Source organism: Lates calcarifer, linkage group LG8, assembly GCF_001640805.2.
Source record: "Lates calcarifer isolate ASB-BC8 linkage group LG8, TLL_Latcal_v3, whole genome shotgun sequence".
Lineage (NCBI taxonomy): Eukaryota > Metazoa > Chordata > Actinopteri > Centropomidae > Lates > Lates calcarifer.
The window spans coordinates 7,634,376-7,655,600 of NC_066840.1; the positions used below are offsets into that span (position 1 = coordinate 7,634,376).

Below are 21,225 nucleotides of genomic sequence, written 5' to 3' on the forward strand. Positions count from 1 at the left end.
TGTAAAATAATCTGTCACTACACATCAAACAAATGTAGCTGAATAAAATGCACACATTTTTCATCTAAATGTAGTGGAGCAGAAGCACATAAATGATAAAAACATAAAATGGAAATAGTACTATCACCTCCTAATTATAAAATACAACACTTGAGTAAATGTACTTACTGTCCACGATTGCTTAATTAAAAAACAAACAAACAAACAAACCAACAACTGCTCTGTTATCTTAAATCCTTTAATATATGAAAGGCATATTTTAACACAATATACAGTGTAACAGACCATGTCCCACAGTTTTCATTTACATTTCTTTACAAGGCTGCCCATCAGGGAGGACGGGTCTAAACTGAAAGGATGGATCAACAGTATAGTTTTGTTTGTCGTATTCTGGAAACACAACTGAAGATGGACAAAATGGAAGTAAAACTAAGGAAAAAATGGTTTTGTTGCCCAACTGAACAAAGATATTTAGAGCTGTTTCTCTGTGAATAAAAGACCATTAGATCACTACTGTATCCATAAAAGAACCCATCAACAACTTAACAAAATACTTTTTCATTCCACTCAGATTAACACTTTGATCAAATGTCATGACCTGGAATGAAAATGTCAGCACTAACAACTGTGATTATGCTGTTAATATAATCACAAGCAAGTTAATTATGCTGCTTCTTTGTGCTCTGATGTGACCAGCGTCTGCACGCGATGAGGTAAGATTTGTGAATGTCTGATGTGCTGATCACTTTTGAGAGAAATATCAACAGAAAATGCCTCGAGACAGACTTAAAAGCTTGGAGAAGGATGACAGGACAGATTATCACTTTGCATCACATAGATAAAATTTAAAAGTTCAGTCAAATCTTTTATGAATGTAAGTGTAGCAAAAGAAGTTTTATATCAATGGAGGATTATCAAAACTAAAAGAGAGGTGATGATTTTTAATGATATTTATAAATGATCTATATTTACAGCTACTGAGGAGATATTAAAAACCAGACCACTATTTCACTGGTTGTATCTTGTGATTAAAATTCTTTGTGACTGCATATAAAATGTCCACATCGGTCTGCACACACGGCTGGAAACAGAAGAAATGGAATGCTCACTTGCTCTCATGCTCACTAAAACATAAATTTTAAAAATGTAAGACGCAGAATAACATCTAGAACATTGCTAAAGACAACTCTTTATTCACATTCCTACACTTCATTTGTGTTGTGCATTGCACTGCATAAGGGTAAAGATAACTTCTAACTGAGCGTGGAGCAGTAGGTCCATGCTGATACAGACTTATACATTCATGGTATGCATAAGGCTCCTCCTTGGGAATGATTTAACTGTCCAGAGAGAAAGCAGAGAAATTAAGAGGGTGTTTCATGATGCAAGGCCATTATGATAAAGGACAAAGCATAATTGGTATTGTCCCCCCATATAAGAGGAATACAAAACCGGAGCTACGCAAAGCTGTTAAAACAAACACACCTTTGTAGAGTCTACATATAAAAGTCCTGCCATGCGGCTACTACAGATTATTATGGCACTATAGTCCTCATTACCAAGGTGACTGTCTGATTATTGGCAGATCCATCCAGACATGGCGGTGGCTGCAGAGAGAGAGAGAGAGACAGAGAGAGACAGAGAGAGAGAGACAGAGAGACAGAGAGCGGGAGTGCTTTTTGTCTAAGAGCTGCAGCTCTGTGCTGCAGCAAAACTGACACCCGTGGCCTCCATCTGCCTTCAGCCAGATCCTCAGCATCACTCAAAAGGCAGCAGCCCCTCTATTTTACCATATATAACACAGAATCTCCTCGCATGCATAAGCAGAGGGTTTTTTTTTTTTTTTTAAAGAGGGGAAGGGGTGTTTAAGACCCTGAGCAAACACTTCCAATTAGGGGTGATTTAAAAAAAAAAAAAGAAAAAACTTCAAAGATTTGTTGAACTAATTAATCACACATTATCTGTTTCAACCCACTTTTCAAAAGATCAAACCAGGAAGGTGAGGTGGTAAAAAAACTCCACTGGTTTCATCCTCATCTTCTAGACCGGAGTGGGACAGATTGATTTACAACAGTTAGTGAAATCAAAGAAGCCCACACACATTTACCATAACAGAATGAAGCCAGAAAAAAAGAGGAAATCATGTCACATCAGGCAAACATTGCAACTTTGGGTGAGAATTTGCTAGAGCTGTATGTTGTGTTTTATCCTGGAGCTGTTTCTACATTTGATCTGAAGGAAAAGAGGAAAAAAAAATTAGTTCTCTCATATTGCTGGAGGCTCTTACTCACTGATTACACCTGAAGTGCTGAAATGAATGAGCTTCTCCTATGGAAACTCATCCATTTCATCTTAGACACGTCATTAAGGCTCAGTCATTCCAGCACAGATGCACCGAGCTCTACTGGATCTATTCTCTTTGTGCATTCTTGACGCCTAAATTCAAATGGCTGCTGTTTTGTTTTGTGTTTCTCTTTTTGCAGAGGAGCCCTGTGTTTAAAAATACATCAAAATGACAGGCTCCGAAAACAGGTGCAGTCAGATCAGGTAGTGCGGTAACAGGAAGCGAGTGGGTGAAAGCAACATGTGACATGTACACGCAGCAGGCAATCATGAGGTGCTGTTACTGAGCGAACTCCTATATATATATATATATATATATATATATACATATATATATATATATATATTCTAGAGACAGACTCAGTGAAGCAGGAAAAGTTTTGTTGTACTGTTCACAGAATATTAATGCTACTCATCTTTCAACTTGTGTGTGTGTGCATTGCAATTCAAAACAAGCTTTTTTCTACATCTGTGTATATGGATCTGTGTGTGCTCAAGTAAATCACACCAAAATACTGCCTGTGCTATGTATGTGAGTGACACTGCTACAACCAGAAAATAATGTAATAATGCTGAGAATAATGTATAAAATGATCAAGTGAACCCAGTTATAACTACACACTGTGTGGATGGACAGGATGAAAAGCTGTGAATTTGTAATTTGAGTTTTTTTCTGTAATGAACAACAAAGGGCATCATAAGCTGAGTACAAAGTGTAAACTGGAGAAAGAAATAATCTGAATTTCCTCAGCCTGGAAACAATAACAACATGGCATTTTGTTCAAATGCCATCATGTGACACTTGTTATTAGCTTGGTTACTGCACTACATATCAATAATCTAGTCAAAGTTAAAGCAGCATTCATGTTATAGACACTGTTGCTAATATCAAAGATAACAGCATGTATTTACTATTCTATTTAAAAAAAAAAAAACAGTCCGAACAAAAGACACAACATTGAATTAAAGTTAAAAGCGATACTTAGACCTTTTTTAATTTTTGTTTGATTTCTCATTTCAACTGGCACTTCCCACATAAAGGGACAATAAATTCACATTTTGGCTATCTAGAAATGCTTTTTGTTATTGTTGGCATTCCTAATAAAATCTGAATTGTAGCCAGATAAAACCTTGGCAGTTAGCTTGTGGCCAGCTGATATCATTTGGTCTCCATTAGGACTGCTAACAACATCAACAATAAGAAGATATTTTGCAGTTGACTGATGGGTCAGAGGTAAAAACAGGTGCCTGCTGAAGTCAAAAAATTACCCCAGGATATAAATCTGTGTCTATGAAAAGACAGGAGATAAAGGATGAATAAAAGACATCTTTAAGAACAGACAAAGTCATTTCATAATGCAAAGGACGACATATAAGCGTAAGACAAATGCGGTAACATAAGTCAAGTAAAAAGGCCCCAAACCAGCAATCCCATGTGCCTGAGGGATGCTCAGAGATAAACAACAAACTCTATCATTAAACCCTTTTCCCTCTTTAGCATGAACCTACGTTCCTAACCACACCAGGCCATTCCACATAATATAATTCAATATCCTTCAGTGAATCAACAGATAATACAATTACTGCAGGGAAAACAGGGCAACTTTCAAAGAACTGTCAGTGTTTTTCTGCATTAAGTTAGCCTAAATTTAACAGACATGGATGGAAAAAAAAAAAGATATGCTTTAAACCGGTGGCAGACAGCATATATTTTCGGCCAGGCCCTGAGGTATTGTGGGGCGGGGTGCAGAGAATTCCATGTAAAGAACAGGAAGGAGACAAACATATCACTGGAAATTAATGGCACTTTTTTTAAAAAACATTTTGAGTTAGGATTTAAATTTCCTGAAATGGTTTGAAGTTGTAGACATGACCAGCTGGTATCTTTTCAGAGTCTTTTCAGTGGTCATAAAAAGTCATGATGGAGAACAATGATACGCAGAGGGATTAGTGTGTTTGTTGGCCAGCCGGCCGGCCAGCCAGCCGCCCACCATCCTCTACAGTAGGAAGTGGGAAACGAGCATGTTCAAAACAGGCCCTTTTTTTTTTAGAGGAGCTATTCAACCCCTCGCTGGGTGGGTCAGAGGCTCTGTGACAAAGTAAGACTTGACCTAAAAAAATGATACTTGTTGTTCCCTCCTCCTTAGTGATTTCTTGTCGTCTCATACTTTCATCCACGGCCTCAAATCTCCCAGCTGACAGGAGTCCTTGTGCAACTGCGCCCCATAAATACACTTGTCCAAAGAACAAAATCAGAGGAAACAGAAAAACAGAATCTAACTCTGATGTAGGCAGGGCCGTCCTCTGTATATTTGGGTTAAAATCCCAGCTGAGTGGTAAACAAAGAGTTGACTGTTTGGTTTGAGTGGGACACCCCCCCCCCCCACCCCCTTTCAAGTGTCACTGATAAACAGGGAAGTTAACGCTTTGTGTCTGCTTGTCTGCTAGTGTTAAGAGTGTGTATGTGCTGCTTAGCTCAGTGGCAAAGTGGACAGAGTTGAATGCTCACGGTTCTCCATCCTCAGCTGGATGGGACTGTTTGTGTGCTGTGTTGACGTGGTGTGGGCCTGAGGGGCAGGGCTCCCTCGCTTCACCTCTCCTGTCACCAGTTGGCTTTGACAGCTTTGACATCACTGACCAGGTTTTGAGCGAGACAGATACCAAAAATCTGAAGAGGAACACACACTGGACATTAGACTAAGTGATGCTAACTTAAAGTAAGATTAGAATACAACTCATAGCTAAAAAAAGGAGCAGACTGCTGTACTGCAGGAGTTTGATCGATGTTGCCTGGTCTCACCACTAGATGGAAGTGATGACATAAAATCATAACCCATACACATTGTTTGCTTAAGGTAAATTTCAAATACACTAAGTTTCCTCAGGTTAGAGTTGCCAAGTAAAATAATCTACAAACAAGGACCTCTTACCTGTAAAAGTGCAATACCAACAAAGATTCCAGCTACAATGATCAGGTTGTCCTGAAGCCACTTCTCAAATTGTCCCACACAGCCCTTAGTATAGATATATTTCTGCCGATCCAGTTCCTTTACAAAAACAAAGAACAGATTTGAATAACATTAAAATAGGACTAAATTAGTTTGGGTTTTTTTTTTGTTTTTTTAACAATCACATTAAATTCACCAGCTCTCAGAGGAGACACTGACCTTTTGCAAAATTTAAACAAACATCTGAACTCTGATCTATGACTAATGCCGGACAAAACAAACACAGATAGCATTTTGCCCACTGACTCCTTCATCGCTGAAGAGGGCATGAGGAGTGAATGATAGCTGAGTCACTCTTAAAATTACAACGTGTCAGTGTCCGGATATCATGGAGAACATCAAGGTGGTGTGTTCAGTTTCTCTGTGGACCCTGTCTGGACTGAACAAATAGGCAGGATCTGTTTCCTGTTACTGGACAGATGGCTGTTTGCGTTGTGACATTCAGGCGATGATGTATGAGGTCTATTCACAGATGGAAATAAAAAGGTGTAATTTAGAGCTGCATAGACACTAAAAAGGGGGATAAGAATGGGTGTGAACAAGACTATATACAATGCTCTCTTTGTTACTCTTCAAGACGAGTCAACCAGGCAAACCCTTTATTCTCTGAAATCTTTTAACCAATGGGAGGTAAAGAGAGCCCCTTTGGCAGCCAATAAAAAAGCAGGAAACACTATGTTGTTCTGGCTGTGAACTTCCTTAGAAGCTATTTCAACCCTCTGCCTTTGTTGTTCTGCTGTCCTCCCCATGTCTCCCGCTCTTCCTCTCTCTCAGCACTCCACGAAAAAAAAAAAGACACACAGGAACTTACTGCACATCGCTGATAGTTTCAGCAAAATGTCAATGGCCAGGGCGTTAGCACAAGAGCACACGGAGAAAATTAATTCATACCAACTCAGTGGCAGGTGATTCACTGTATTGCAGTGTGCCTAGCAACAGCAATCTTTCTGACTGCAGTGCAGTGAGTTGTAACCACCACACCCACACACAGAGGAAAAGGGAACAGACTGGCAAAACCCACTGAGTTGCCAATTACAGAGTGTAGTAAGGCTGCTCTCTAGGCTATAACTGGAGCCTAATTATCCCTGTTAGAAGAACAATCTGTTATTAAGGCTAGAAGCATGCAGAGGAGTCCATGAGCTACTTAACCCTTAACATTCTCTGTATCTGCCGTGTTGGCCAACTGCTTCTAGGTAAATCTGTTATTTTCTATTTTCAAAAAAAGAGTTTTTTCTTGAAAATCTTCAACAGTGTTAAATAAAGGAGCTATAAAATCTAAATTTGAATGGTTCAATTCAAAGTTATTTATTTCAAACGCTGGTCCATATTTACTGAGGGACTGAAACAAGTAATCAAGCCCACAAACACAAAATGAACCCGCTTGCCATTCCGCCCTCAACGACTGCTTAGATCGTTCCAATCACACAAGTTTGCAGCTTGTCAATCAACTGGCCCTCAGGAGTAATTCCACTCAGGAGCCTTGTGTCAGTTTAACCAGAAAGGCTGGCACTGGCTGCCAGTCATGCTCCATGACTGCCACTGACTATATAGTGAAAGGAAACGGGTTCTGTTTAACTGCCATAATTTTATTGGACTTCTAAAATCAAGATTTATTTTGATTTATTTTTTGTCATAAAGCACTGTATTAATATTCAGAGAGCTACATCCTTAAAACAGAATAACAGTGTGAGTCTCTGTATTCTTAACCTTGTGTATATGACACGTTATATAAAGTACAGACCTCTAAAAGAGTTAAGTATAGGTAAGGTTAAGTATATAGAGGCCTCTAGAAGATCAGAAGTGGTAGAGCCATGTCTATAGATACCAACCCCTTGAAGTCGAACATCATAACCACACTGTGTGTTGATGACATCCTCCTGTAAGATGGAAGAACACAAGAATGTGTGTTAGATTCTAATATTACTATTTCATCTACTGGTCAGGGTTTGATATGTTTGATATGTTGTATGTCTGCGTGACATTGAAATAATAACTGACTGTTGTGGAGAGTAATAAGTAGATATTGGGGTCATTATCATTTGCTTGAAAAAGCTGACCATTTTCAGGTACAATCTAAATACATCCTACAAGAATACTAAATTAACTCACACACTAAAAGAAATGTAGCTGCATTTGTCTTAGATTATTAATTACAATCATTATATATATATATATATATATTTATATATATGTGTGTGTGTGTGTGATTATGCACAATTAATCATGTATTATTATTGTTGAGTGACACTCACAGCAGGGTCTTTGACACAACAGGAAAAGGGGACTCCACAGCGCTCCCTGCTGGGGTTCAGCTCAGTGCAGTTGAAGTAGATGTTCAAGTTCCAGTCGTCGGGCCCGTGAGCTCCACAGCATGACCACTGAGACAGCCGCAAAGACAGGAGATTAAACGGCCAATTCTGGCTAACGGACAGATTTATTTTCTCTGATCTGGTCTTGAAACAGCTATTTAGAGTCTGGCTCAGGTCAGCTTGGGCGGGTACCAACTACAGATAGTGAGACTCAAATGGAGAGACAACAGCGGATCTAATCGCCTTTATAGTGCAACATGACAGAGCCCAGCATTTTCACATGGGAGCCAATTATCTAAACTGTTTCATTCATATAATTGGATAATCATTTGAAGGAAATACAATCACATTAATCATGAGAATTACTGCACAGCTGCAGCAGCTGACTCATTCTTCTCTCTGCCCAAAACTGAGCAGAATCAACATCAGTATATAAACACATATAAACAACAACATTTCTAAAGAAGGTAGTGACAGCCAAGAAACATAAGATGTTTAAGGAAGTTGTCATTTTGTTTTTTTTAATATTGTTAGTGACACACAACTTTCAGCCGGTAGGTGTGGACTCACATATTCCTGGGCAAAGTCAATAAGATTCTGCAAGTCGATATCATCGCGGTAGGCCTTGACATTATTGTTGATGAAAAAGTTAAGCTGGTCTTTGATCCAGTCTTTAAAGACAAAGGCAAGGATCCCTGCAGTCAGCTCCAAGAAGAAGATCAAACCCAGGAACACAGAAAACTGGAAAGAGACACACACAAAGGGGTGAACACACACACACACACACACAAACAAACAGAAAACAGTAAATCCGTCACTTCAATCAGGGAATCTGGGTGTGCCTAAGATAATCCTGTATTGTAAAGGATCAGAACAATGTTTTTTCCTAGTATTTCTTATACAAGAAGAAAAAGGACAACAGCTCTGACGTAATGTCCCTGTGCAGGTCTGGCTGTAAGGCCTGTCCTGATTTGCTGAGTGAGAGCATGGCAACAAATACCGCAGTCCCAGAGGTACCGTTATATCATCCCTTTACAGTAAATGTAGGAGGAGACAGGGCTAATGATAAATGCACAAAAGCCACATTAGCTGCTCACTCTGACGCCTGACTTACTGCTGCTAATGGACATCGGCTGGAGTTAATAGCTACTCAGAATCACAGCCAGCAACAAGGCAAGTTTGTCTCGGTCAGACATGTGTTGTTATCAATACAGCTTAACACAAATAAACCTCTCAAAACGGTGGTGACAACAAGGCGCAGATGAAGAACACATTGGTCAACACAGGAGACATTTTGGTGGCCTATGAGGAATGGTTATGTGTCTGATTACTTCCTGATGAAAAAAGAGCTGGATTAGTGATGAGATAACACATCTTTGTGCCATGCAACCGCCCAGAACATTTGGCTAGGATGAGTCAAAGGGACACCTGCTGCACTGACAGCCTCAGCTCTGGTGTGAAGCGCAGATCTAAGGGGTGTGAAGTGGTTAAAAAGGTGTCTGTGCTCTGAAAATCAGGAGCTGGCTTACAAATTTGAGTAGGAAGGTGTTCTCTCTGAGTGCTCCAATGCAGCCGGCAAAGCCCAGGATGAACATGACCCCTCCTACAACGATGAAGAGCCACACGGGGTCGAAGCCCCCCAGATCTGTGATGGATGACAGATTGGACAGCACGCCCTGAGGGGAAGGAAGAAAGACAAAAGAGAGTGGTAAAAAATTCTAACTATTATACTTCCCAAATGAATCCGCACTGTCTCTTTTACAGGGTCTCATCAAAATTTCTCTTTCTATAAAAACACAGTTAACCTTGAAAAGAGTGCATGATGTAAAGGAGAAAAAGTGAGAATTTAATCAATGACTCAGCCAAGGGGCCAACTGGGGTTGTACTGTTCAGAGATGCAGAAATGCAGCGGAAAAATCTATTAAAAAGGCAATACTGTTATATGATCAGAATGGTATCTATCAAATGTGTTACTTTCTAAATAAAATTACAACCCCCCAGAGGATTTTTTTTCATCAGTTTATCTACAATGCAATTTCACTCTCTGGCAGATCTCTGTCCAGCCAGCAAAATAAATAACTTTATCAGGAGACACACAGTTCAGGGCCCTCTGCAAACATTCACATAGAGACATTTGTCCTTCCTCTCTGCATATCCTGTCCCAGCAGCCCCGCAGCCACAGTCTTTCCAACATGTTTTCCTGTCAGTCTCTGGTCTGCATCCCGCCTTACACTGACAAAGCCATGTTTTATCTGAGCTAATGGCCCATTTCTCAAGCATATATTACACCTTGAAGCCAAAGAGCGGGCTCAGTGGAAGATGAGTAGGTGTCACTGGTTAGCGCAATATTGGGTGCGATGTTTGTGGGTACAAAAGCTTGTTAAAATGTAACGAGTGTTCCGATTCATACATGGTCTCTCTCGATCTCTTCATATATTTCTCATCCAAAGTGAACCCACCAGAGTTACTGCCTGTAAATGTGGGCACCTGCTCTCAGCTCTGACATCCTGTTTGCTTGTCACATACAGTATAGTGCACATGTCAAACACTAAAGCCTGAGTAACTGAAATCTAATACTGCTTAAGTTAAGCTGCCCCTGCACTGAGCTAGGGCACAGCTATGGGACAATGCTGCATTCTTGTGTTTTTATGGCACTGGTGCAGAATAAACTGCCTTCATTTGAATTTAAGCATGAGGCCCTGAAACAATAATGTAGTCTGGCTACATGCAGTGTGCTTGAAACTAATCAACTTAGTCACTGAGACACAAACTCACCATGCCTTTCCAGTGCCCACTATTCATCATCTGGCAAAATCCCTTTAAATTATTCACTCTGTTCCACAAAAGGTACTCTGGTACAGGCCTATTTTCACAGAGTTCATGACCAGACGTTACTAATCAGTACATGCTTCCACAGTGGTGCAGCGTTTACTGAACTGACTAGTACAATTTCTTGCTAATTAATGAACAAATTGGCTGTGAACTCCATTGACGGAAGTTTTGAATGTTGCCATGATGCACTGCACATGAGAGGTTGATGGCAGCACCTGACATCTGTAGCCTGTACACGGTGGAAAATAAACGGGAGCCAGTTTCCATACAAATCTGGAGGCCCAGTTCATTTTGTGACAGACTGTTGTACACACACAAGACATTAACATTCCTGAAGGCTGTGAGTCAAACGAGTTTGCATTTGTACGCATTTCTAGCTCCTGTTCAACTATTGGAAAATCATTAGCTTCACACAGACTCAACAAATCTTAAAAAGTTACACATCACACAGGAGCTGCAGCAACACAGCTCATTTCCTGAGCTGACTTTAGCAGGACCATTATCGGGTAATAAGAATATAAGTGGTACAAAGTGTTACAGGAATGGTGCTTCTATTTTTCCACACCACTCCTCTCAAAAGCTGTGTTTCCATCCAAACTCCAAACTCCTGTAAATTGCACTTCCAGCTTATTCCAGCCGGAACATGGGGAAAAATTTGAACTATGCTACAGAGGCAGTCGAGTTGCGCTTCACCAGTGTGTGTTTGTGTGTGCATGTGTTTATACTTACCTTCTCCGCCCATGCCCACAAGCCTATGCCCAAGAATGCTGCTCCTAGTAACTGTAAAACAAAAGCACACAGAAGAGGATTTGCTGTCAGACAGAAAGCAGCAGTACTCATCAGTTAGACCCACTTCAAGTCCTCCCAGTTTTTGGGAGTATCATGAAATATTTGAGACTTAATGAGCATCAACTGAAATTACAGATAGGAAAAAATGACTCACTCAAAAGATAGCACTCAAGATGAACTTATTCTATCAAGAATGCATGGGTGTGGTTTGATCACATTTGATTTACAGTGGTGTCTCCGTGGCAATATATGTAAACAACCCAACAACTGCCTTCAGACTTAAACTCTAATTGATCTTTAGTAATCCATGACATCACCTTTTCCCAACACAGCCTTGCCTACACCATAAACATGAGAGGAGCCCAGCCAAATCACAAATACAGAAATCTCAAAATAACCAGTACTTTTCTAAAACTAGCAGATAATAGTGCGTTCAAGTAGAACTCCTACCACTTGTAGAAAGAAGCTAACTGAGAAAATTGGCTTTTAGAGCCTTTAAACAAAAGTGAATTCTCAAAAAACCTCTTTTAACTCACTGTGGAGAGAGTGAATCATTAGGCTACATCTGCAGGTTATTGCAGGTTAGAGTCATTGCTCTGGGCCGCTTAAGAGGCTGGAGGATGTGATATCCTGAGAGTTAAGGAAAATCCCTCTGGTATTAGCCTCCTGCCAAAGGGAAGGATGAATGTAGGGCTCGCAGTTTAAAACATGCCAACTTCAGAAAGTACAGGCTGACTGTACTGAGATGGCCACAGTACTTGACCACCCTATGTAAATATCCAAAATTATACAAAAACAGCAGTAAAGCTTCAACATTATACTAATCAGGCTACATGCTACAAAAAAAGAAAAAGAAAAAGAATATTCTGGGTAGTGTGGTTTCACCCATATAATGTTATTGTCTTATCAACTGCTAAGCTGTCACAAAATGTCATTCCTAAGAGATTTGTGGTAGTAATCAACTTAACTGAGACACACTACAGAGCCTGAAATATAATAGCTCCATTGAAAATGGGTTAAATCATATTGTTGGGAAGCTGATTAAATCGAGGGCAGCAAATGAAACGATGGCAACCTGTCAATGCACACATAACAACACCAACAATGTGACAGTATGCCAAACAACAACAGCAGCAGTAACTCTGACAGGGTGCTGGTGAGTAGGCCTGGTAGTTACATAAGTGGTTGTAGTGAAGGGTGTGGTGGCTTCGATGGAAATTGACATGCAGGAAGAGACGAGGTCAGCAGGTGGAGATCAGTTAAAAGAGATTAGACTGACAGAGTGGGAGTATTAAACCCTTTAGCTTCTGACTCTAAATAATCCACACAGATTAAAGCGAGCACAAAAAACTGTGACAGAGAAAACAATATCATTTTACAGCATGGAAACTACAATTATACAACTCCTCCTTAAGTATTATGTTACAGAATAGCTTTCTACATACTGCATAGCGGATAATCTCCAACTACAACAAATCCATTAATGGGAGTGGTATAATGTGGCCAATGTTTTTTGATAATTAATTGTGATAATTTAATTTGCAATGGAAAATACAAAACCATTTAAGCAGCTCTATCGGGTTTGGCTACTGCAGGAATATACACTTAGCTCTCAGTTTATTAGGAACACCCTGCAAAAACTAATGCCATCTGATACCACAGTCATGTAAGAAATCCTACTTTCCTTTACGTTTTAATGTTTATCTGTATGTTCATTTTGGATGATGTAGTGCTTTTTAACTGCACTGTGTTATGCTGACAGGTGTTCATATTATTATTTTGTCCACCCTATTCAAACCAATGAGTGTAGGTAGAACAGCAGACACACCTGTTTGTATAATGCAAAACAGTTCAACAGCTGCACAGACTATAGCCTAAAAAACAATCATTTTTCAATTGAATTTTAAATGGAGGGAAGGGGGGAACAATTATGCATGTTCACCTTTGTGGTAGAGTGCTGTTTGTGTGTTTTGACAACGCTCACCAGACTGTAAAAAAAAAAATCACAGCACCAGAACTAAGGTGATACAATATTAATACTAGTCTGTATCTAATACACAATGAACTCAAGTTGTATTTTGTAAATGTTCAGTTGTCTTTGTCAAGCAGCAAGCACGGGACTCTAACTTTACTTTCAGATGAAAAATAAATTATGTCTGGATGTCACTGAATGAAGTTTTTCCAGTCCTTGTGGGACGGCGCAGCACCTGTATGTGTTATATAACTGGGTGTGACTTCTTGGCTGCAATTTGTGACTTGCTGCTTCCCAATTCAGGGCCTGAAACTTTCTAAGGACACAGCCATGAAGGAGTGTCCTTGGAATAACCTGAAGGCAAAACAGAACCTCTGCCTTCTATCCAAATGAGATGATGCAGCCTCACAGACACCAAAATGAATGTTGCATTTTGAGGTGGTAGCCCTTAGAGTTGAAAATTCCCAGAGGTTACCACCAGGATGCTTTCCTCAAACAATTTGAATTTTGAACACATATTGTCTAGAAATCACTCAACATAGGCATTGAACTGAGGAATTATTGGCACTCCAAAAATCAGAAATAAAATGCTAGAATAAGAACAATCTGCTGCCTCTATCAGAGAGGATTTGATGCCCCGTCTGTAGCGGTCCCACTGAGGATGTAAGACTAATCTTAATGCAGCCCGACAAGGAAAAGAAATTAAGAAAGTTACATTTACAGATATATTACTTTGTATTTTCTGAAGGTAGACACTGTCTGCCCACATGGCTGATGTTCTTCTTGTCACACTCCCATTACTCTGTCCTCTATAGGAAATCACAAAGAGTCGATGAAGCTTCAAAGGATAATATCTGGCACACACACAAAGCTTGTATTTGAGTGAGATGATTAAAAGAGCTTGAATTTGAGAAGGAACATTACCAGAATTTAGTGCTGCCTTCAAGTGCTTTGAAGTATCCATACACAGTGTTTTGGGGAAAGGAGACATTTCTGATGATACCAGAGCTGCAGACATGCAACATTTAGTACTATAAAGTCCATACTGACTGATGTCATGGGTCTTACTGTTTATCATGCAGTGATTCATGTAAATTATAGGCACTTAAAATAAATACACTTATGTCTGATTGCTCAAATCATCAATTACAAACCATCCTGATGCCTCAGTACAGACACTCCGCTGCCCTGTTCCCATCTCTCCTTCTTCTTCTCTACCATGAACTATCCAATAAAGCAGAAAGGGAAAAAAGACCTCTTCACCCGGGTGCTTCTAAAATAAAACACCATCCAGACAGCAGAAAAGTACTTTTGTTATATGGACAATTTTGTTATTATTTCCGGTCAAATGTACTTCAATGCACGTCAAGTTAGATTTCCCCCTGCCACCGCTTAGGGCGACCTTGAAAGCAGCATTAAGTGAGACAGCTATGGAGGAATCCATGCCTGGTAGCCAGTCGTTTTGGCTTACCATCTCTTTTTCAGCCACCGAGTATTTTATTAATTTTATCTATATAATACACAATAACTGAGCCTTTTCAGAGAGGGAAAAATGTTGAACAAAAACCTAAATTGTAAACTGAAACTTCAGAAAATTTAAGCAAAATTCAAGTTAAACTAAATTTCTTTCCTTTTTGATCTCACTATCAAGAAAAAAGATTTGACCATTAACTCACAGTACCACTAAGCTGTATATTTAGAAACCATGTTCTGATAAACCATATAATGTGTGTGTGTCTTTAAAGCCCTATCTCCAAAGCCAGCTTCCTTCACGGGACAATAAGGTTTGGATTCCAGTGAATTTGACTGAATGAGTACACTGAAACTGAACTGAACCTGCCGTTGTGTGGTGTTTGCGTTGCTTTCATCTAACTTTTCCCACAGCCAGAGTCCAGTTCAGGTTAGCTGGTGGCAATGAAATGCACAACCTGTGCTAAACTCTGTCACTGCCATCCTGAGATAAAAAAAAAGCCTTGTCTAGATAATCAGTGCTTGTATTGCTGAGCAGTAGATAAAAACAAAGAGAAAATTGAACCAAAAAATGCACATTCTCCATTCATGTCCATGTACTCACAAGTGAAATCATCAACAATTTAGCAATGAAACCAAGGATGGTTCAGCACTGAGTCCTTGTTTGTTCTTGCTTAGTTTACACTTCATTGCTTCTGTTTGTGTGGAGACACAATGTTTTAAAAGCCTCTCAGGATTTGTTTCTTTAAATCTCACCTGCTCTAGTAAGTAATATGTTTCCTTTTCTTGTGTGTATTTTTATCCACCTATCTAATCCCTGTGCCTTTATCACTTTACTTCTATGTTTTATCACTAAGCAAACAAAGAAAGTCTGGAACCAGATGTCCTTGTATCTGCATTGTTATTCAAATCAGGCTGTTCAGGTTATTTCTCTGTTAAGTACTGCTGAAAGATGTGTGTGTCCCAGAGTAAAGGGGTTCTTCTCCAAGTGGACAGAGAGATTATCAACACTTGAGAAGATGCCTCCGTAAGCCATCTGATCCCATTAACCCCAACTAACTAGCAGACAAACCAAGCTTCACACTGCCTGGACACACACACAAATGCACAGGGTATAGACTTACTCAAGTGTGACTGGCCTTTCAGTGACTCTCTAAAAAGCTGAATATCTAATGTGTCCAACTACGTGCAAGCAGTCATTCTTGATGAAACGATAACAGCAGCACTGCCAACAGGGTGAACAAAATGTTAAGCTCGTCTGACTCCAAAGCAAGATTACACTTTCACGCATTTTGCATTAACACTTCTCCACACTTGATACTGCAAAATCAATGTATCTATGAGGCTGAGTAATTACAGCAGCAATATGAGAGTTCAACGTTGGATTCAGGTCCAAAATGTATCTGACTGGACTGGACTACACAGCTGAGTCTGAGGCTATAATCGAAAGAGCGTAAGATCCTGTCCAATGCCACTATCTTGTATCCGGATATATCCAGATATTGTGCAGAGTAGACCCAACTGAGACAGACTGCAGTTGACATAGGGTATCAGAACAGAAATCAGAACAAATCAGAAAAGAAAAATCCCCTTGTGAGTGGACGAGTGGACTCTGCCTCCCTGTTCACATTTGATTTTATCTGTAGGAGATGGCAAATACTACTGAACAGAAAAACATACACATTCATCCTCAGACATGAGACTCGAAAACAGAAAATAGATGGTATTTGTTGACTTGCCATGGATACATTTAACCAAGAACAGAAATCTGAGGCTGCAGTGGGATAGGTTTAAAAAAAACTGGACAGCTGAAGACCAGAAAAACATAATTTTGTCTGATGAATCTGAATTTCTGCTGAGAATTTGATGTCAACAACATGAATCCACCACCTGCCTGTGTCAACCGTCCAGGCAGGTGGTGGTGGTGTAATGACATGGGGAATGTTTTGGGCACAGTTTGGGTCCCTTCAACCCATCATGGGTTGAATGCCACAGCCTGTCTGATTATTGCTGCTGCTGCTGCTGCTGCTGCGGCTGTTGTGAATCCCCTTAATGGCTACAATGTAGCCATCTTCAAATGGCTACTTCAAGCATGACAATGCCCCATGTCACAAAGCAAAAGTCATCTCAAATTGGTTTCATGAACATGACAATGAGTTTAGTGTACTTCAGTCACTACAGTCACCAGATCTGAATCCAACAGAACACTTTTGGAATGTGGTGGAACAGGAGATTGGCAGCGTAAATACACAGCGAACAAATCTTTAGAAATTATCTGATGCGATCATGTCAACATGGACAAGAATTTCAAAGGAAAGTATCCAACATCTTGTGGAGTCTGTGCCACAAAGAACTGAGACTGAGAGCAACGGGAGAAACTGTGCAGTATTATTATGGTGTTCATAATAACCTACTCAGTGAGTGTACATCAACTGTGTTCAGGTGGTTTTATCATGCTATACACTGGCAATAAAACTAACAATTATTATCCTACCAACTATTTTTATTTTGTGGAGATACTGCCTGAAAACTGTGGCAATGCCTATTGTGACTTCCCAGAGCCTAGGGTGACACATGAAGACTATTTGTTTTACTTCAAAAAAAACAAAAAGGTATTCAGAGTTATATCCCATTTGACTAAGAAAAGCACTGAATGCTCACATTTGAGAAGCTGGAACCAGCAAAGGTTTGGAACCAGTAATTGCATTTGAATAAACAAATGAAATGACTACTTGGTTGATTGACTTTTTGACTAATCAGCTAATTATTTCAGCTCTAGTAGTACACACAAAAGCAAAAATCTACAATGATTTCCTTAAATGCATCAGAGATGCATACTGCATACAAACAGTAAACAAATCCATGAAAGCCTGACTACTGCTAAATAAAAGGATCTCAATGTGTCAACTAATGGCTGCATTCACACTGTCCACCTGCGATGTGATCACCCAACGCATATTTCAGTGCCAAATGTGAACAGACACTTAGAGCTGTAGCTGGCTAATAATACACAAGCTGCATCCAACCAATTCAGCAACTTGGTTACAGCTTAACAAGCTCTTAATTACAGCATGCAGAGCCTCCAAACATTTCAGCAGCTCAGGCAGAAAATGTGATTAATTAAGTGGATGTGAGGAATGTGTCTATTCTAAGGACGAGAGAAGGTGTGTTGTTCTTGGAGTGAGAAAGCCTGGCTGTCGACGGAGAGCTTGGGTGCTGGAAGAATACACACAGAAGAAAAGCTCCAGGTTTTATTGCTCTATTTTGTTCACAATATTTAGGGTCTTACAAGCATTCTGTCTCAATTTAGGCAGCATTTTCAAGCCTGACAAGATCACTATGGGAAAGACAAATGGGTTGATTTGTGGAGAATAAACCCCATCTCTCTCTATTTCGGAGATGCACTGGCTTGTCTGTCAAATCCAGTTTCGCAGCACACAGACAAGAGGAGAACATCTTCTAGTGATTATTAACGGAAACAGCCAGCGAGCTGGAACTTGTTCCACAGTTTCACAGAGAGCTTAGACATAGGATTGTTAGCTTGGTCTAAGTGTCAAACAGTCTGAAAGAACACAATATGAGCCAGACACAACACTAGAGCTCTATGACTCAATATTTCCTGGTTGATTGCTCACTCCAACTGAATTACAGAGTGCTTTTCATTTGAGAGGGAAATTGTAAAATGTATCTGGACATTTTTTCTTTAAAAAAAAAACAAACAAACAACTCTGGCTTGTGGCATGTTTGGCAGTTCATATTACCTTGCATGACACAGGTATGGTGTAATGCTCCTACGGTATGAAGGGGAGGAATGAGGAGGTGGTGATTTAAAGGAGGAGGAATAGGAAGATACCCAGCTGCATGTGAATCCCATGTGCCCAAGGAGTCTGACATGAACAAGCATATGAGGAGAGAAAAAGCAGAATGACACCCGGTGCTCCCCCCCCAGTCTTTGTTCCCACCATCCCTCTTTGTGCGTTTGTGGGCGTGTGAGTGACGAGAAACAATGCTGTCCCACAGGGACCGAACACTATAGTCGTGGAGGGAGTAAAAGGGCTCCTTGGAAAGAGGAGGGCTGAGTGGTATTCAGGCCTGTGTGGCTTTTTTCCTTCAAACAGTGTGTGGGAAGACACTCAGAGGCACACAGACACGCCATTCCTTCACCCACAGACATTATACTACACCAGTCGCAAAGAGGCAACGCAGACGGGTGAGGAGGGAGGGGTGAGGGAGACTGAACAGAGGAACTTTTCAGACTGGGGGGTGGTGGGATAAAGATAGAGGGGAGTGTTGTAAAGGACCTGAGGGCTCACTTGCCACTGGCCTAACAATACAAACGAGACTCATGCCATTTCTCAAACTTAAACACAATAGTGCCACTGCTTACTGCCAGGTCAAAGCAGGGTGAGGAACCACCATCAACCCAGCTATTGTCTCTGGTTGCTTTTACTTCGTCATCCCCACCAACTGCTCTGCTACATAATCAACTATCAGAGATTCCTTTACTCCTCTGGAAACTTTTATCAGCCAGTAAGGTATCTAGGGATACTAGATACATTTGCGATTTACTCTTCACCATTAGCCAGCTGTTCATTTCATGAGTTTCAGAGGGAAAAGTTTAAGCTACCCACTGGTCAATATAGAAAAAGACTTAACAAAGAAAAGAAGGCAGTGATCTGCTACAAGAAATTAAATATATATAGTAATGGCAACAGTGTTTAGGTTGTTAATGTTTTATATCAAGACTGGCAGCACACCTAACTATTACCCTGTGCCAAAAATCCATCAGGGACTCCCTCTGGGTCAATCAAGCTAATCTGTTATGCAAGTTTTCACACGTAAACAATAACCCAAACAAACAACCACCACCACCAACAACAACACAACAACACATGGCAGGACGAAAACTATTTTAGTACTTTTCAAATTAACTAAGTTAAAAAAGAAAGAATAACAGTGAGACCTCAGGGATCGTTTAAATTGAAACGGTGCTAACGTTAAGCTAACTCTACCAGAATATTTAATGATACTTTAAATTAGCCACATTAGCGTTATTCTTCTTTTGATACCCACAGGCAAACCGTACAAAAACTGTGTTTACTTACCCAGAATATAATGTTGAATCCAAATAAGAAGTACTTCACACAGCAGCTGACTTCAGCTCCTTTTATATGATGGTGTTTTCTACTCATTCTTCCAGTGATAGTGGAGGCTAACGGGATAAGCTAGGTAACTAACTACTACGGCTGGTACTTAAAAAGCTTAGCCAAAGCTGCAGTTCTTGAACTACTGAAGCCAAGGTTAGCTGGCTCCATCAGCTAAACAACGCCGAGCTTACTCGCCGGACGGCATTAAGTTTACCAAACATATGTGGCTAATTATCTTTTCCTCGCTTTAACCATTAGCTCGCTAGGCCAGCTAGCTCGTAACTTCTCTGGTTAGCATTAGCAGCTAACAACAACAAATCCAGGGACACTTAAGGCACAGACATTCATCTGCAGTTCAGTCGATATTCAAGCTGCCTGGCTTTAATTTCGTAGCGCACACCGGGACATCGAGATAAAGCTGAGGGGCTTTCAGTTAAACGTCTCCTCCATTATCTCTGTTGCTGCATCGTCGCTTGAAATCTTCATCCTTGTTGTTTTGTGCTGTAAAACAAGCCCCTGCTGTCAAACGAGGAAACCACTGCGCTAGCTTTCGCCCTTTTCACCTCAAGAGCGGCATCTTGTGTCTTAGTGAGGGCCTTCACATTACTGGGTCTATGGCAGAGTATGAGCTATATCTAACTCCCCTAAATCAGCACAGAGAGGATAAGTGCTATATTTAGGTTAATAGATGCCCAGGTGCTGCAGGAACGGCCAAGGTTCACATTTTAATTCCTGCAAAATTGAGGAAAAAAAATATTTTAATTACATGGTTCACAGGCTACAATTTTGGTAGTCTCACCGTCCACAGTAAATTAGTTACAATTGAACATCAGAGTAAGGCCTATTCTTTGTCTTATGGTCTAATTTATAAATAGCAACTCAAATCTGCAAACATAAAACGAGAAGCGTAGTGGAGGAGGAGAAACTGCTCAGTTTGTGTTTGTGTGTCTGCAATTGTGCCGGCTGCTGACTCACCTTATTTGCAGTTCTCTTGCAAGACTCTCACTTTTTTAGTTGAATGATCTGTGTGATATCTAACACATGGATATTGCCTTTTTTCCCAACACAGGAGCTGGCTAGAATCTCAGAGGTTGTAATCATAGGATATGATAAGTGAGCATCCAGGTTAGTAGCAATCTGTACAGTGCTCACCACACTGTGACTGCAAATGAAGATCACTGCAAGTGTGATTAATACTAAGCACTGACACTGGAAGAGGAAAGGCTTTTTTCACAACACACCATTGTGAATTGTCATTGCAGCAAACGCACAGGTGTGAATAGCATCATTAATGATGGCTCTGCTATTATACGAGCTTGTATAATAGCAGAGCCCTGGCACTGGAACAACTGAAT

General features: G+C 40.3%; 1 protein-coding gene across 1 annotated transcript; it reads right to left on the bottom strand.

Moving 5' to 3' along the window:
• Nucleotides 1-220: 220 nt before the first annotated feature.
• On the bottom strand, nucleotides 221-20,493 carry tspan17 (tetraspanin 17). Its single transcript, XM_018675559.2, has 8 exons — nucleotides 19,829-20,493; nucleotides 11,222-11,272; nucleotides 9,190-9,336; nucleotides 8,231-8,401; nucleotides 7,604-7,729; nucleotides 7,181-7,228; nucleotides 5,274-5,390; nucleotides 221-5,011 (listed from the first exon to the last, which is right to left on the bottom strand). The coding sequence occupies exons 1-8, from the start codon at nucleotides 19,913-19,915 to the stop codon at nucleotides 4,946-4,948; spliced, it is 813 nt and encodes a 270-aa protein (XP_018531075.1). The 5' UTR covers nucleotides 19,916-20,493; the 3' UTR covers nucleotides 221-4,945.
• Nucleotides 20,494-21,225: the final 732 nt, after the last annotated feature.

Coding starts and splice junctions, on each gene's coding strand:
- tspan17 (XM_018675559.2), bottom strand. CDS start 19,915: ATGAGTAGAAAACACCATCATATAAAAGGAGCTGAAGTCAGCTGCTGT. Junction 11,273..19,828: donor GATTCAACATTATATTCTGG/GTAAGTAAACAC, acceptor TTTGTTTTACAG/TTACTAGGAGCAGCATTCTT. Junction 9,337..11,221: donor TGTGGGCATGGGCGGAGAAG/GTAAGTATAAAC, acceptor CCTTCCCCTCAG/GGCGTGCTGTCCAATCTGTC.